Source organism: Gymnodraco acuticeps, unplaced genomic scaffold (assembly GCF_902827175.1).
Source record: "Gymnodraco acuticeps unplaced genomic scaffold, fGymAcu1.1, whole genome shotgun sequence".
Lineage (NCBI taxonomy): Eukaryota > Metazoa > Chordata > Actinopteri > Perciformes > Bathydraconidae > Gymnodraco > Gymnodraco acuticeps.
Window position 1 is genome coordinate 288,822 of NW_022990206.1, and position 16,589 is coordinate 305,410.

Sequence of the window (16,589 nt, forward strand, 5' to 3'; positions counted from 1 at the left end):
CCTCTGCTGCTCACTGCTGTAGCATGGTCAGTAGCTACTGCTAGTGCTACTGACCATGCTACAGATGTTAGTGCAAAATCTACAGCTCCTCTACCACAACCATCAGCAACAAATGGACATGGAGAACTACATGAACTACATGTTGCTAAATCTACCACGGAGAATAAACAGAAGGGCAACCAGGCAACCATGGCAACCATGCTCGGGGGTCTTCTTCGCTGCTATTAGTATATTTTGTGGCGGAAGTACAGCGCCACTTACAGGCCCAGCCTATGTACTACAGCGTCTCCAGCGGGTCGAGCGGTCTCGAGTGAAGGGACACGTTTATTGAGCCTTATCCATGTGAACGGAAGACTTTTTTGATATCGAATTTGGTTTGTTTGCGTTTCGTTTGCGTTTCGTTTGCGTTCCCGTGTAAATGGGGTCTAACTCGCATTAAGCCTACATTTTAGCCGTACATGAAATGTGAGGCAATGTCTGCATATGAAGATGATATGGCTTAACCCACTTGGGCAAAAATATGCTCCGAATGATCACAAATTAAATATATAACTTATATTTTACCCTTGTTGCCCATTTTGTCCAGTTGCTTAATCCAGACCTGGCAGGCACGAATATAGTATTAACCGAGCATCTTTTTGCATTTGTATTCATGTAGGGGTTTCTACAATACTGTAAGCAAATTTTTTTTATTAAGGTGACCCTGCATCGGCCTGCCCACTATGGAGTTGTCTCACTGAAAAGAATAATGGGAGTTACTTTATTCCATACAACCCTATTGTCAGTCTGAACACAGCCGGATGGTTGTGAGCAGGATCCTGAAGCAGGACGGATAACCTCTGCAGACCCATTCTGGCGAACAGGATTTACCTGCAGGGCTTGCTACGAGAGAAAAGGGTGTTTGTTGTCAGGAAGAGAGCTCATCCTGAATTGCCAGCCTAGTGTCTAATATCTCTGAGCAAAACTCAGTTTCCTCCTCTTGCAGGCAGCAATTGATCATGGCTCACTCTCTCTCCAAGCCGAGCCATCTGTTAGGTAAACCATTTTTCTTTCATTGTAGATTGAATTGGAGCGTTCAATCACATTGACGGAAGAGGTTCCCTACACAGAATTAACAAACTCAGGAATGCTGTTGAGGATTAACGGTTATATCAGGTTACAGTGAACTTAAATCTCTGGTTGGTAATGGGTGGAACACGCAACTCCTGCACTAACCCAGCATGTTTGAACGTTTGGAGACATCTATTTTGGCAAATTGCATTGATTTTCCTCCAAAACGAATTAGAGGACCCAGCAGCATCGATGGCAAACAACGCATTAGAGGGATTGGCTGCCATTGTTACGATGCTAATTGCCAGAGGTGTGATTTGCTTTCCACAAGAAAGAGGAAAAGTGCCTTTTTTCCCTTCATTACTCCCCCTGTGTTTGTGGCTATAAACAAAGGAGAACAGAGAAAACGCATGTAATGAAATGTGTCAAGCCTGCTCCACATTGACTACTAACTTATCTTTAATACATTCCTCATGTGGCTTGTTCTGAAAGTATATTTCCAGATGTTTGCTTTGACAGCTTTTGTTCTGGCAGATGAAAAGACCTTAAAGGGAAACACAATATTCTTACAAACTGAAAAGTAAAAGACATCAAGCACCACTGCCCATAATTAAGCCCATCTTTCTTTAACTGCCTTTTATATCCCGGTACGAATGAGCCTCGCTCTAAACCACCGCTCCTCTACCTTGAAACACAACGCCGCGCTGCCTTTTGATGTGGTGTGTGCTTCATGTGAGGCATGATGGATGCAGGGAAGAAGCAGAACAGAGAAAATGTAGCAGCCATTTCAGTTCATGTCTTTGCTTTCCTGGGTGGCTGCTCTCTCTTTCCCTCGTATATTGGATTAATGGCGCCGTCTCTCAGGTGGCTTCTGTAATAAAATCAAATGAGGTCTGGAATGGATGAGGCTTTGTTGAAATCAGCGGTGGGTAATTGAGGAGGTGTACAGTGTATGTCTCAGGTGGGGCGGTGTGTCTGTTCTCGGACGGCAAAGAGGAAGTGTTTTGCTTTTCCCTTTGGCAGAGTTTGTGATGTCAGTAATTGCGTTAGAGAGGCCCCGCTTCACTGCACATTGTTGTAAGTTTGGATGTGTGTGCTCCTGTTCATTGTTAAAGGTTGAAGAGCTGGTGGTGGTGTGAAAGAAACATGCCTTCCCCTGAATGCATCAAAGCGTTCTCAGTTTGTCTCCTGAATAAAGCAGCAACAGAGAGGTGATAATTAAAATGTTGTAATCCAGGGAACCTTTTGCCGATGCAATGTCCCTTTGTCAAAGAGACGTGTTTGGGTTCCAACTCGGAAATCGGTCACAGGAATTTCAGAAGAAATCCTTTCCAAAGCCTGGTAATCCTCCGTATCTCCCTTCACCAGGCAATCCTTTAGTCTTTTGTGTGTAGATACTGTGCTTCACACAGGATTGTGATAGAAAATAGGCTACTTTAATGGGTAGTAGGAGTAGCAAAGCACTCTGGTCCAATCCCACTGGGGATATCGCTCAACAGTTTCCCCCCTTTTTGGTTCAAATTGAGTCCAATCTGCAAAAACCAAAGCCGGTCAACAAAGCAAAGCTAAAAACACAATAAGACCTGAGAAAGCTTTTGATTCGTCAGGACTTCTGTACAACCAACTGACTTTACTGACATTTATAATTGGTCATGTAATAAGGAGTCTGTGTCTTTTCTTGGTGGATTATTGTCAATCAATGTCAGGTCCACAGAAGTTTACAACTTATGTGTTTACGCTAGCAGGAGGAGTCTTTACGAAGAATAATGGTATTCCCTAAAACTTTGGACTGCTTTGACAATATTGTTGCAGTAAGCAGATCTATTAATTACTCAACAGGGCCAGCTGTGAGGAGAAATTAAATTTCAAGCAAATAGTGACAGAGGAATTCAGTGATGTAAAATTGCATAACAAATAATAAACCACAACTGTTGATGGTCTTCTGTGCTGTGGTGGTGCTAAGTGGAAAGCTCCTTCAAAGTCAATACTTTATGTGAATGTTTCGCTGCTATGTTCTTTGCAAGTGTCTTCAATATCTTGACTTTCATTTTTCCTAAGGCAACCACTGATAGGATTTCAGCTTTAATGTATTTTTACAGTGATTATGATAGGCTGGACTGAAAGTAAGACGTCAGATGAAGTTATTTCCACCTCATGCACGTTGAAAGGGCTGATAAATGAACTGCCTAAAACATATTTATAGAGATAAAACCGTAACTGTTTTTAGAATAAATAGAGGGATGACTGTATCTGCATAAATAATTGTGCTACATCAAAAAGACCATCAATAACTGCACTTTAAATAAGTACAATTTTCATTTAACTACCATGTAAGTAGAATATCAGCTGTTTACCCTGGTTAAGGTGCCCAATATAGCAAACTATACAATAATACCCAAGATTAAAGTCCCTGTGCTTTAACTAACTGGTATATGAACTGTCATGCTATGTTAAGGGTCTCGTGAAATTCGAGACAAAACAAACAAAAACAAGCGTTTTACAGCAGAAAGGAGCCCTGCCTTTAAAAAATGTTTAAATATATTTCTTTGCTTGGTTAAGTGCATAAGTTAGCAGCTGAGGTTGACATTTATTAAGCAGGGAAAACTGAACTTAAGCACCACCAGTGGGTCCGGTTTCATTAATGTAGGCGAACATATCCTATGATTGTCTGGACTGCAGGAAACATAACCTAACCAATGAGAAAAGGCATTGGCATTCCTCATTAAGAGAACACCTCCCCCTGAAGCCTAAATGCTTAGTGACATACTCAAACTTACGATGCTAAACAGTTGCATAATGCCTGCTGCCAAATGGAACATTTTAGATGTCTTGTGTAGCTTTTGACTTGTCCCCAAAATTACCTCTTTGAAGCTTTGGTTTTTCAACTAAAATGTAAAGTGAAGTTGCTTTTCTGAAACCCTTTTGGCAGCACAGCATGATTTTTATTTCATCCCAAGCACAATGCCAGCTGACCACATATGGTTAGACTCATTCGATTGTACGAAGAGAATCTGAGCTGACAGTGCTCAGACCTGCATGTGATCCTGAAATGATCAGATGATAAATGCTGTGTGGAGACAGTGGAGTCAACCGCACTCTAACCTCATGGAGAATCTGGAGACAAATTTGGAGACAAACATATCATGTTTTACTGTCAGCTGTGTTCAATTTTGCAATACATTTTGTTTGCCAAAAATGTAGTGAAATAAGAAATTACCAGCAAATGTCTTTCCTTTGTTCTCTCCAAAAACCATAAACACCATCTGTGTTCAATGTGTTGTTTTCTTTACGAGATAGCCTAATTTTCAAAAATTGGTAAGCATATGTATTTGCTGCATGCCGTCCCTTCCCCTAGTTTTCTATCTATCTGTCCTATCTACAATAAAGACAAAAATGGCCCAAAATATAAACAAACAAAAGAGACTTGCAGCCCCACTTCGGGCAACCATTCACCTTTCTGCATCCCAAAACATAATGATTATCATTTGGCCCGTTGTAATGGCAGCCGATAATCACCATCTCCAATAGGCTCCCTATAGCACTCCCCCATGGTTCTTTTGCTTTCCTGCCTCCTACTCCTACTGGTCACAGTGTGGGGTTTGTGGCCTGGAGATCGGTAAAAACTGTCAGGAGGCTAAACGGTCTGCCTTCTTTTATTCTTGATCACCATTTTAGACAAAAGCTGCAGAGTGGAATGGATTAGGGGACCCGTGGTTGCGAACACTGCTGCAGCTTGAAGGAAACTCACTGACCAACATGCAGCATACTGCCTCGACCGGGTACACTATGCAACTTCTTATGGGTTGATCTTCATTCGTTGAGTTATCATACAGAAATGTGCATGTTTTCTGTAAATGTTAATATGTACATCGGTCCATAGAGGCAATCTGAACCTCACACAGAGTTCAGAGCATATGGGCAGTTGTGCAACTAACAGCTGTTTTCAGATGGTTCTGTAGGATGGTGAATCTTTGGGGGGAATTGGGAAGAAAAGATGCCAACTTTTTAAATGAAGCTTCAGTTTTGAGAAATGTTCATCCAATTTACATGTGTACTCTGGAGAGTTTTTGCAACAGATGTTCATTATATTTGTAAAGTCAGTGTCTGTCTTTCCTTAGCCCTTTCCAATCTGGAGAGCAGCACACAATGCTCATTTTAGTTTTTAAACTAAACAAACAAAGCACAGCATGATGTAAATTGTTTAATATGGAGCTTCAAATCATCCGCAGGAAAAGTTTCTTTCTATGTTAGAAACATGAATTAATCACTCCGATGGGGTCATTGATAGTAGTCCACAGCAACAGCATTTCATGGCCGAATGATCCTGCTTCATAATTTCTGTACTTCAGGTATAATGTGCACAAGGCTTATACAGGAAGTAAATTATCATCTAATAAGGTTCACAAGATTTCCGCTGAATGTGGTCCGAGCAAAGTATGTTGTAAAGTGAGTTGCCCATCTCCTGTGCATGCACTCATGATTGTTAATAATGAGGTCCAGAAGGGCAGTGTCATCTGCAAACGTTAATAATTCAACGGGTGAGTGCCAGGATGTTAAATAATTTGTGTGGTAGGAGTTGAGGTGGTAAACATATTTTGTTGCGAGATAAGATCGAGTGGACATGTCAGGTTTTTACTCATTACATTCATTTCAAACTGTCAGAAAATGCCAGTAGATTGAATGATGATATGCCCTTGGGCAGTTTTGTATGACACAGTTCTAACGTAAGGTGTTACAGTATGTATGCGAATGTGAGGTCCATAAAATGGTACAAAACTCAAGTGCAAGGTATGTTCTGTTGTCTATCTTATCTTTGTAGATTTACTGCAGTCAAACAATGGAAGTGAAACATATTCAGCACGCAAAACATACAGCCTCATTAAGTCTGAGCTGCCTCAAGTGAAAATGTTGGCAGGCAACCTTTATCTCCCTTAAGAAAAACTGCAGTCATTAAACCGCTCTTAAAAAAGAATAATCTAGATGCTTCAGTAATGAACAATTACAGGCCCAAATCAAACCTGCCATTTCTAGGTAAAATCATTGAAAAAGTTGTTTTTCAACAGTTGAGTAATTTCTTGCATTTAAATAGTTGTTTCGATGTGTTCCAGTCAGGCTTTCGTCCAAACCACAGCACTGAGACTGCTCTTGTAAAGGTCTTCAATGACATCCACTTAAACACAGACAGTGGCAGAACTTCAGTGTTAGTATTATGAGATCTCAGTGCTGCGTTTGACACTGTTGACCACAACATATTACTCGACCGACTAGAAAACTGGGTGGGACTTTCGGAAACAGTTCTAAACTGGTTTGAATCCTACTTAAAGGACAGAAAAAACGTTGTTTCTATAGGTAAATACACATCTGAGTTGACAAATATGACATGTGGGGTTCCTCAAGGCTCCATCTTAGGGCCTCTTCTCTTTAACATCTACATGCTAAGTAAGTTACCATAGCTATGCGGATGACACAAATTTACATAACAATTTCACCAGGAGACTATGCTCCAATTCAAACACTGAGTAAGTGCATTGAACAAATCAATGACTGGATGTGTCAGAACTTTCTCCAATTAAACAAAGATAAAACTGAGGTAATGGTTTTGGAGCCAAGGCAGAACGTATAAAAGTTAGCGCTGAGCTTCAGTCTGCAATGTTCAAAACAACAGATAAAGCCAGAAATCTAGGTGTAGTCATGGACTCTGACCTGAGTTTCAACAGTCACATTAAAACTGTTACTAAATCAGGCTACTATCACCTAAAGAATATATCTAGGATTAAAAGACTAATGTCACAGCAGGATTTGGAAAAACTTGTCCATGCTTTTATCTTCAGTAGACTGGACTACTGTAATGGTGTCTTTACAGGTCTCACTAAAAAATATATTAGAAAGCTGCAGCTAATTCAGAACGCTGCTGCTCGAGTCCTCACTAACACTAAGAAGGTGGATCACATCACTCCTGTTCTGAAGTCTTTACACTGGCTTCCTGTGTGTCAAAGAATAGATTTCAAAATACTGCTGCTGGTTTATAAAGCTTTGAATGGTTTAGGCCCAAAATACATTACTGACCTCCTGCTAATTATGAACCATCCAGATCTCTCAGGTCTTCAGGGACTGGTCAGCTTTCTGTCCCTAGAGTCAGAACTAAACATGGAGAAGCAGCGTTCAGTTATTATGCTCCAAATATCTGGAACAAACTCCCAGAAAACTGCAGATCCGCTGCAACTCTGACTACTTTTAAATCCAGACTAAAGACTTTTCTTTTTGCCGCTGTTTTAATTGAACTATTTACATCTTAAACTGCACTGTAACTTTTATCCATGTATTTTTTCTTTTAATGTTTCTTTTATTATCTTTTCTTTTTAATGACTGATTTTAAATGCAATTTTCTTAATGTCTTTCGTTTTTTGTAAAGCACTTTGAATTGCCTTGTGTTGAAAGGTGCTATATAAATAAACTTGCCTTGCCTTAAGAACAGAAAAGAGTACCCAAGATCTTCAAAAAGGGCAATTTCCAGTTATTTGATTGCATGCTCATTTCCTATGATTTTCATGTGTAATCCCTAATATTAGAAATGTAATGGCTTTACCAAGGCATTTGACTTGCAGCCTTACAATAAATCCATGGAAGTCTAAACAAATAACAACTTGGGAGACTTAAATTAATTAAAGATTTTAATGAAATCAACAAAAGTGCTAAAATATCAGCCAAAAAGTAATATAAAAAAATAACTAACTGGTGTGATACAAATTCCAAATCCCTATTTTTGTGTATGTGAAATGATTGAGCAGCACCTATTTCTACACCTGTTGTGTACAGAAATTATGACTGGTCACAAACAATGGAAAGTAGGATACTATTGAGAAGCCTTTCTAGAATCAGCTATTGTTAAATAATACTTTTTTCACACTGATGCCAATGGATTTTCTCCCCGTGTGGCGAATTCAGACAAGCAACAATCTGATGATTTGGGTCTGTGAAGCTTTTTTTTATCACTTTAAAGGTCACCTATCATGCTATTTTTATGCTATAGCATAGGTTTCAGATATATAAATATATATAAAAATCATACCAAACAGATCACCCATTCTAGCCATGCCTCATATCCCTCTATTTCACTTCCTGTTTCAAAAGTGCTGATTTTATGTATAAAGCTTTTTTTTTTTAAAAAGATTGTTAAAAAGAGGGGCGGAGCTTATGCCTGCTCATGCGGGAGATTTTACCGGCGGATACTGTGGTGATGAAACGCTGTATCATGGATTATCAAGGATTATTTCTGAAACAGTATGGAGCTCAAAGGCTTTCTCTCTTGCGGGTTATATCACAAGGTGAGTTCCTTTTTATTTCCAGCTTCTTCACACACATGCTCTCCAGTACAGGTTAGCTCTGAATGTTAGCGATGCTAATGTAAACACTGACCATATTACGTCCAAAACAGTCGGGCATTGTTTCTGATAGCAACGTTTCTGATAGTGCTGTGGGTCCGCCGCCGATATTACGTCATATCGGACGCAAATCTGGATCAGCTCCGTTTTTAGAGATTTGGGTACGGAGGAAAAGAGAGAGGGTTTTATTTTCTGATGCTGACCCGGACACACCAGGGACACATATTTATGTATAAAAGACATCAAAAAGTGCATTTTGTATGATAGGTCCCCTTTAAGTCTTACTTTTACTTTTTTTTTTACTTAACAAAACAAATAAAAAATACCATATACTTTACATACATATTTATAGGATACTGCTTTAGATTTGCAGCATGAAACAATTTCAAAAGTGTCTTTTCAGCCTCAATTCTTTCTTCAACCTTTTCGCCCTTCTCTCTCAGTTCAAACCTCTCATTTTTCTTTGTTAATGAATAGTAAATTCTCCAGGTTCTCTGTCAAGCTGTTGCACTGAGTGAATCAATTATGGGCTATTCTTTACTGTAGATCCCTTTGGTATAGTGCTCTTCTGGAAGCCCTCCAGCACAATGTCACTCTCAGGAAGTCTGATAACGTTCAATGGCTCTTGGCCCTGGGCATAAGCTTTTGTGCGCCGTGTTACTAAAATGAATTGTTCCTTCTCAAATGTGGAGCTTATATTAAATTAAATTCAGTACTTTAAAAAAGTTAGACTGGTTGATACTCTTTTCATCTAGCTCCATTATCATTTCTAAACTTCAAGTGTCATAGTACTTGGTTTGTGACTATAAAACCAACTGAGGATATTCCCATCATCCTTAGTTTTAGTTTGATACAAATTAGCAAATGTAAGTGTGCAAACATAATTGACATGGTGAAAATTGTATACATTTTACCTGCATAGTATAAGCATGTTTGTATGCTGACGTTAATATAAACATCAAAGCACCACTGTAGTCTATTACAGCATCACAGAGACATACTAAACTACCTGAAGGTGGTCTTTAGTCTTGTTCAATTAAGAAAACAATGGTCTGTACTTTCCAATTTGCCCCCATCACCAAAAGAGTTTCTCGTTACAATATACCATATTATGTATTCCAATATTTTTCTTTGTTAAAACAAGATACTTATATATCATGAATGTTGTCTCATTGTTATAAACAAAAACGTTTTTTAAAGAGAAAAGTACAAAGGACAAGTCCTCCACATGAAAACTATTACAAACAAATATGTTACTTTGTGACATAAAGGTGAAATTAAACTGAACAAAATGGTTGCAAAACGGGATGTTAATGAGACACAGCGACACACATAGTCAGCTGGAAAGAGCATAGAGAGCAGCTTCCAGATTAGCCCAGTAGCTTCCTCCATCAAATCCTTCCTCCTTTTCTTGTCCTTGATAGATCCCCTCTGGCTAAATTAATTTAGCTTTGTCTTATTCACAGCAGGTTTATTGGTTTGCTCCCTTTTTGACTCCCTGAAGATTTCTGTAATTAAAGATTCTCACTACTGTGAACAAAAATGGTGTGTGTGTGTGTGTGTGTGTGCGTGTGTGTGTGTGTGTGTGTGTGTGTGTGTGTGTGTGTGTGTGTGTGTGTGTGTGTGTGTGTGTGTGTGTGTGTGTGTGTGTGTGTGTGTTGTGTGTGTGTGTGTTGTGTGTGTGTGTGTGTGTGTGTGTTCTATTAGTGGTAATGTAACAGTGGGTCCTTTTGCTTTGAGGGATGTGGTGTTATTTCTAGGTGTACTTGTCCTACAGGCGGTAATGTGTCTCTACCTGAGAGTTTTTGTGCACAGTTCAACTCTTCTTTGTTTAATATCCGAGGTTCAAAAGCGCTTTTGTGTATTCCCTGTGGGTCTTTGAAGCATTGGGATAATGGATAGGTTATATTATGCATGCACCGCTGCTTTTACTCATAAGACAAAAAAATAAATAATCTTTTCCGGGGTCCTAAATTATTGCAGGAAGAGCTTTCTAATTTGCCAAGTAAAGTTTGAAGAATACAATTCCTGCCAGCATGACATATTTATTTGATTACTGTTCCCGGTGCTCAATAGAATAGGAGGGAGGTATCTTGTGTGGCACCCTTAGGAGGTCTTTCTTCTGTAACTTCCACCAATTAGAAATCAAGTCTGAGCCTGTTGTTGTTGCTGTTGCATATCAATAGCAAGCAGAAAATAAGATCTTAAACATCATCACCTCATGTTCCCAATGTTTTAAGCAATGACATGGATTTCATAGAAGGAATTAATTAGGATACAGAGTGCAGTTTAAAACCAACTGATCTTTTTACAAAATATCACTGGAAACCAAGAGCAAAATATATTGAGGATTGCTGCTTACACACAGATTTACACAGTCATAATAAACAGTATAGTTCACATATTTGTTCTTATATATTGGAGTGAGATATCCTGTTGTATTTATTATTGTATAACTTAATGCTGAAATTGTAACTTGATAGACAGAAAATCAATTGGCTGTCATTTGTCAAGCAAAGATGGCAAACATTTTCCAGGCTCAATTGTGATCTTGTTTGGTAGTATACTTAATGTTTTGGGAATTTGGTCCTTTGATTGGCAACCCAAAAGATCTAACGACATAACCTTGGGCTTTAGGAACTGTTGATGTTAACTTTGTAATTTAGCTATATTGCAGCATTTTCTTCACAAACAACTTTTGCAAAGCATAAAAGTATTCATCAGCCAAAACGACCATAAAACATGGGTGTCTAAATGGTTGAAAGCTTGTTCCTGTACACACTGAGTTGTTTATTGCATAGCTGGTTCACTCTGCAGCTAATATACAGTCACAGCTTGTCAGCACAGCGCAGATTCACTTCTTCTGTAACCCAAACTCTTTTTGTCTGTAGCTTTTCAGGGGCCTTAAGATAAAGTGCTATTTCTGGGTAGAACCGAGAGGGAATTGATTAGGCTACAGGAGGACTAGGAAGGAAAGAGCCAAAAACGATTTAAATAGAGTCATTTCTCTTTTGGAAACTAGTAAGAAAGAAACACTTTCACAGTGGCCCATGCGACCAGGATAGTTTTCCACCTGACGATCGATGAGAGTCTTTTACTGGATGAAAGGTCTCCATCTACCTCCTAACAACACACACACACACACACCTGCACAAAGAGCAGAGAGCACTTATACACACAGCTGGAAAACACTTCATCCAGTCTTTGATCCGCAGTATGTTGAGTGCAAAACCTTTTCCATCAAATCATATCAATCACTCTGTTGTGCACACTTCCAAGAACCTTCAGCTGGGAAATAGCACCATTGCTTTGAGTAAAGTGTGAATCTTAAATGTATTGAAAGCATCTAACTCTTGCACAAAACATTTACTTCTAGGAGACACTCAACTTTGAAAAACACATTCTGCAAAGACGTTGTAGTGAAAGCATTTAATGGATGCGTGGTACTGGATAAGCTGTGGCTTCAAATTGATAACAACTTGGTCATGTTACTCTGTTGATGCTTTCAACTTCTAAATTTCCCCATGGGGATAAATAAAAGTCCATCTTTTCCTATCTTATCTTAAAAGATGCTGGTTTTATTTAATATTTTAAATGTTGATGCATCTATTGTCACATTTAAGTCACCATGGACATTTTTACCAAAACTGCCTAATCTTAGTTAACTGCTTTCAGATGCCTAAACAATCGATATTTCCCTACAATACAGATATTGTAAGGAATCAGGTGGAATATATCAAGTATGGGAGAAATGATCAGGAAAGATGAGGATACTTGGAACGTTAGTATTAGGATCCTTGCAGTCTGCTTTGTTGTTAACAGGGTTAGGATGAAGTGTAAATAGTCTCCGTGGGGAATTGCACAACACTTTTGCTCTTGTGCATTTGCCCTGAAACAAGCGTTAGATAATTCACCTATAAGTTATTTTAGGACTCTAAAATAAAGCCCGTTCACGATTACCCTGATGCTTCCCCACATGGAACACTTTCAACTGGCACATTCCTCTCACTGTGACACACAGCTGATGAATGAGGCCATTAACACACATGGAGAATGAACACAGTAAACTTCAGAATCCTCTCAGGTTTTTGTTAATGATCTCACCGATCTGACAGGCTGAGGTAAGGCAGATAAATGAAAGGTGATGTTGTGGTGAAACATGAGAAATGTTTTGTAATTAGTGTTTAATTGGAGCAATGTGGCTTTATTGGCAGGATATTTAATGTATGGGTCTCATATAGACAGAAGGTTACATTTGGTTCTGTCCGGATCCAACTCACAACTCAATTCAAGCTATTTAAACAAAAAAATGCTTTGCCGTGCAGGCACATATTAGAAAAGAGAGAACAATTAAAACATACTGAAATCACAAGTTTCTTAACACACAGATAACCAACCAACCAAGACACAGTTCCAGATGAAAACAATTATTTAAAAGCTAGTGGACATTTTTCAAACCAAGACCTAAAGCAACAGGCAGGTCTTTGGTTAGAGGATCTGACGTCAGTGACCGCATGGTCTCAGGACAGGAGCTCATTAATGGAAACACGGGGGAGACCGTGCTCTGCAGAGAGAGAGAAAAACACGGTTCAACTCACGTCCATGACTAAGAGGAAGCCAATAGAGAGACATGGAGTAATTTGTTCTCTCTCCTACTTGATCATTTTAAAAGCCTTGACACAGCGTTCTGAACAAGCTGGAGACAGAGTGAAAAGATCTGATTCATATTTTTCTAATCTTCCGCTTTTCTTTTTTTACATATTTTCCACATTTAAATGTCTTGTACTAATTTTCATTTTGTGCACATTATAATTTCATTCTACCTGTCACCTTGAGTGGATTTAAGGACGGCGGAGATTTAGTATTTGACAGGCTTTAAACTTTTCAAAAACCTTAACACAGACACACACAAACATAAACACACACACACACACACACACACACACACACACACACACACACACACACACACACACGCCTGCGCACGCACACAAAAGGACATAACCTCAATCTGAATTACATGATAATTCTGCATTGGAAATTGGCACTGTCATTTTGACCTCAAGGCAAATATACACGAATAGAAAGAGCTACATTTCACATATTATGACATAAGAGAGAAGGATAAGATACATTCGTTTGAATGTGTGCAAAGGGGATTTTTTTAAGATGAATGGTTTTAAAAGCAGCCCTTATTCTTGATTCCCCGAGGTAAAGGAAAACCATGATCTCCAAAATCTCAGCGTCAAGTTTGAAATTACATCAGTTGCTTTGTTCAATTAGGAAAATGTTTTAAAACCGACCATAAATTGAGTTTACGATGTTGGATCATATTTCTTAGCTGGGAGTAAAAGCTCTGCTTCTTGTGTGCTGAACGAGCCAAGAGATGATGGATTGATTTGAAAGAGTTCTTAAAATGAAAGGCGAGAGATCTGAAAGTCTGGAGGGAAAACTGAACTATGTTCACTAATACAGAACTCCTCACTCCACCCGATCACTTGAATATGAAGTGACAATTTAACATGTTGGCCAGTTGAAATGGCTACTGGACGTTTGCCCCGGTGTGTAAAACTTCTAGTAAGCATAAGCATAATACGGTATAACTTGCACAACACATCATACTGAAGTACACGTCAGCCCTCAACGTAGAAAGTTTACGGTATGTTACAGCCAGTTAGAGCCTCCGAGGTTTCTCAGGTTGAGCGTATTGCCCTGTTCAATGACAGTAAATACTGAAGATAAAATAAGTTAAATGGATCAAATAGATTTTTGTTGTGGAGTATTATCAGAAGGACTACTTCACAATTGGAAAAGGAACATGCTTTTTTTCTTGCTGCAGTGGCCTGTATTGATCAATTAAGAGTGGCCAAGACTAGACAAATTGAAGATGTGTTTCCACTAATTTATGTTTAGCTCTTTTCGTTTCTTTATTCCACAGGGGGATCCAAGGGAAGAAATGTGGCACTATCGTCCTGTCCGCAGAGGAGCTGAGCAATTGTCGAGTAAGTAAGCCATAATAGTCTCCCCTGCCCTGCCAAACACACATTAGCATACAAACATCTGTCAGTGTAGCCTGGTTAAAAGAAACATTGTGCAGGAAGTGGATTGAGGAGGGTAAAAGCTTAGGGGGGCAAATAAGTGCAGACACACAGCTATAGACAAAGAAATGTCATGCTGACCCTATTCAGCCCACTTTGAGAAGTGTTTTATTTGCACAGAATCACACATCTTCTTGGGGTATTACTATGTTATCAACAAGTCATTTTACAACAATACACATGTTGCGGTTCTGAAAAGCCATGTCAAAGCGGAAGTACCAACATTTTGCATTCTCTTTACTAGCCAGAAGGGGTCAAATCCATTGGTTGCAAAAACAAGTCGAATTGTAGAGAGGTCTATGAGAAGATTACCCCTGCCTACTACTAGAGTTATTACCTCAGTAAAACATTTCAAATAATTGAACGACTTAATCGCCAAGTATAACTGTTCCGTATGATGGTAGTTGTGTAAATAATTGTTCTATTTTGACTAAATAGACAAATAGAAAAAGCAGGGTATCCTTTAGGGTGGCGCTACATTGTGATTGACAGTTACATCCCACGCTGTTCTCTGATGTGGGTTTCATCCGTGTTTTCGTCTTAGAACTTCGCCCGTTTCACAATGTGTCTTCAGTTCATGAGAAGTAATCATGACGTTTTAGTCCAATCAAAATCCACCACCCAAAAAAGGCCTCAACTTCAGGAGCTTTAAGGTGAAACTAGGTATTTCTATCCAGGCTCAATGGGTAATGCAAAATGCTTGTCTGCACTGCATTAGTTTGTATAAATGTATTCTGCGATGGTTCTGGCCTGTTTGAAGAGGTTAACACACATTTAGCATTCACAAACCAACGTTATTCATCAGTTTCATGATGCACTCTGAAGAGAAGTGGGTATGTGGTGTTTGAGTGCTTATGTGTTGCTGTTTTTGATATTCTGGCTTTGAAGAGCCAGGCAGACATATAGTAGGACCTTAAAAAAACATATATAAACATATATTTTACTGTAGACTATGTTATGTTATTTTGTTTTTGATCTTTAATGTGAAGTAACAGATAATAAGTGTTCAGTGTAAGGCTGTAGCTGAGTTATATTAGTGGCAATAACTATCTACCTACAGTGCCACACTTACACACACACACATCTCTCTCAGAGTATAACACTCTGCTGAAGGTGCACCTGTCTAATGAAAAAGCCCAGGAACATGATGGGGTGAGCGCTGATCGGCCCCTCCACCATCACTGTGGACTGAAGCTTCGGATGCTTCACTGGGCTCCCAGCACGCAGATTAGACAAGGATATTGAAAAGCAAGAGAGTGCAACAGAGCAAATGGCACAAAGAGAGGGAAGGTAAAGGAGAAAGACCAAATGGCACAATGATAATAGAAGAGCAAACAGGCAGTGATAAGATGGAGGGAAACAGAAATGTGTGTGCGATTGTGTGTCGAAGAGAGAGAGACAAAAAGACAGATAGAAAGAGACAGTGAAGTGAATCAATAAAAGATTATTTCACGTCAGGCGTGTGGCTCTTAGCTATAAGAACAGCTTGGCTTATGATAGTGTGAAACAGAGTGTTGGTTAATTAAAACGCAGCCCTGTCTGACCTTGTCCCTTGTAGCGTATGTAATAGACACACACAGACAGACACCCTCTCTCACACACTCTCTCTTTCTCTCTCACAAACACACTCTCTCTCTCTTTCTCTCTCACAAACACACTCTCTTTCTCTCTCACACACAAACTGTACTACTAAATAATAAACCAGTTACTAAAAGATCCCCAAATTATCTCAAAAGGCAATAATTCAATGTTGGGTTTACAGCCTCAAAGTGAAACTAAGCCTTTCTATCCATACTCAATGAGAAAAACATTATTCTGTGATATCTTTAGTTTCAACACTTAGCTAAATGTCTGTGATCCTCTCACTGAGTAAAACAATATTCAATATCAAAGATGCATTGTGAATATTTTGTACACATTTCCCTAAAATTAAGTCAGACACATTTGGTTTCTTTGGAAACACTGAAATCTTGAATTGAGCAAAGAACTCATCTGCATAGCATGATTTGAAAATAATGGATTCATTGGAGGTTGTGGCTCGTTTGAGGAAGTTAATGCA

General features: G+C 39.0%; 1 protein-coding gene across 2 annotated transcripts in view; it reads left to right on the forward strand.

Annotated features, from left to right (window-relative positions):
• Positions 1 to 16,589, forward strand: part of cpne5b (copine Vb) — a 143,085-nt gene that overhangs the window by 80,937 nt on the left and 45,559 nt on the right. For both annotated transcript variants that reach the window (XM_034218372.1, XM_034218373.1), the window contains one exon: positions 14,371 to 14,434. In XM_034218372.1, coding sequence (XP_034074263.1) covers positions 14,371 to 14,434 — 64 coding nt within the window. The remainder of the gene's footprint in view (positions 1 to 14,370; positions 14,435 to 16,589) is intronic.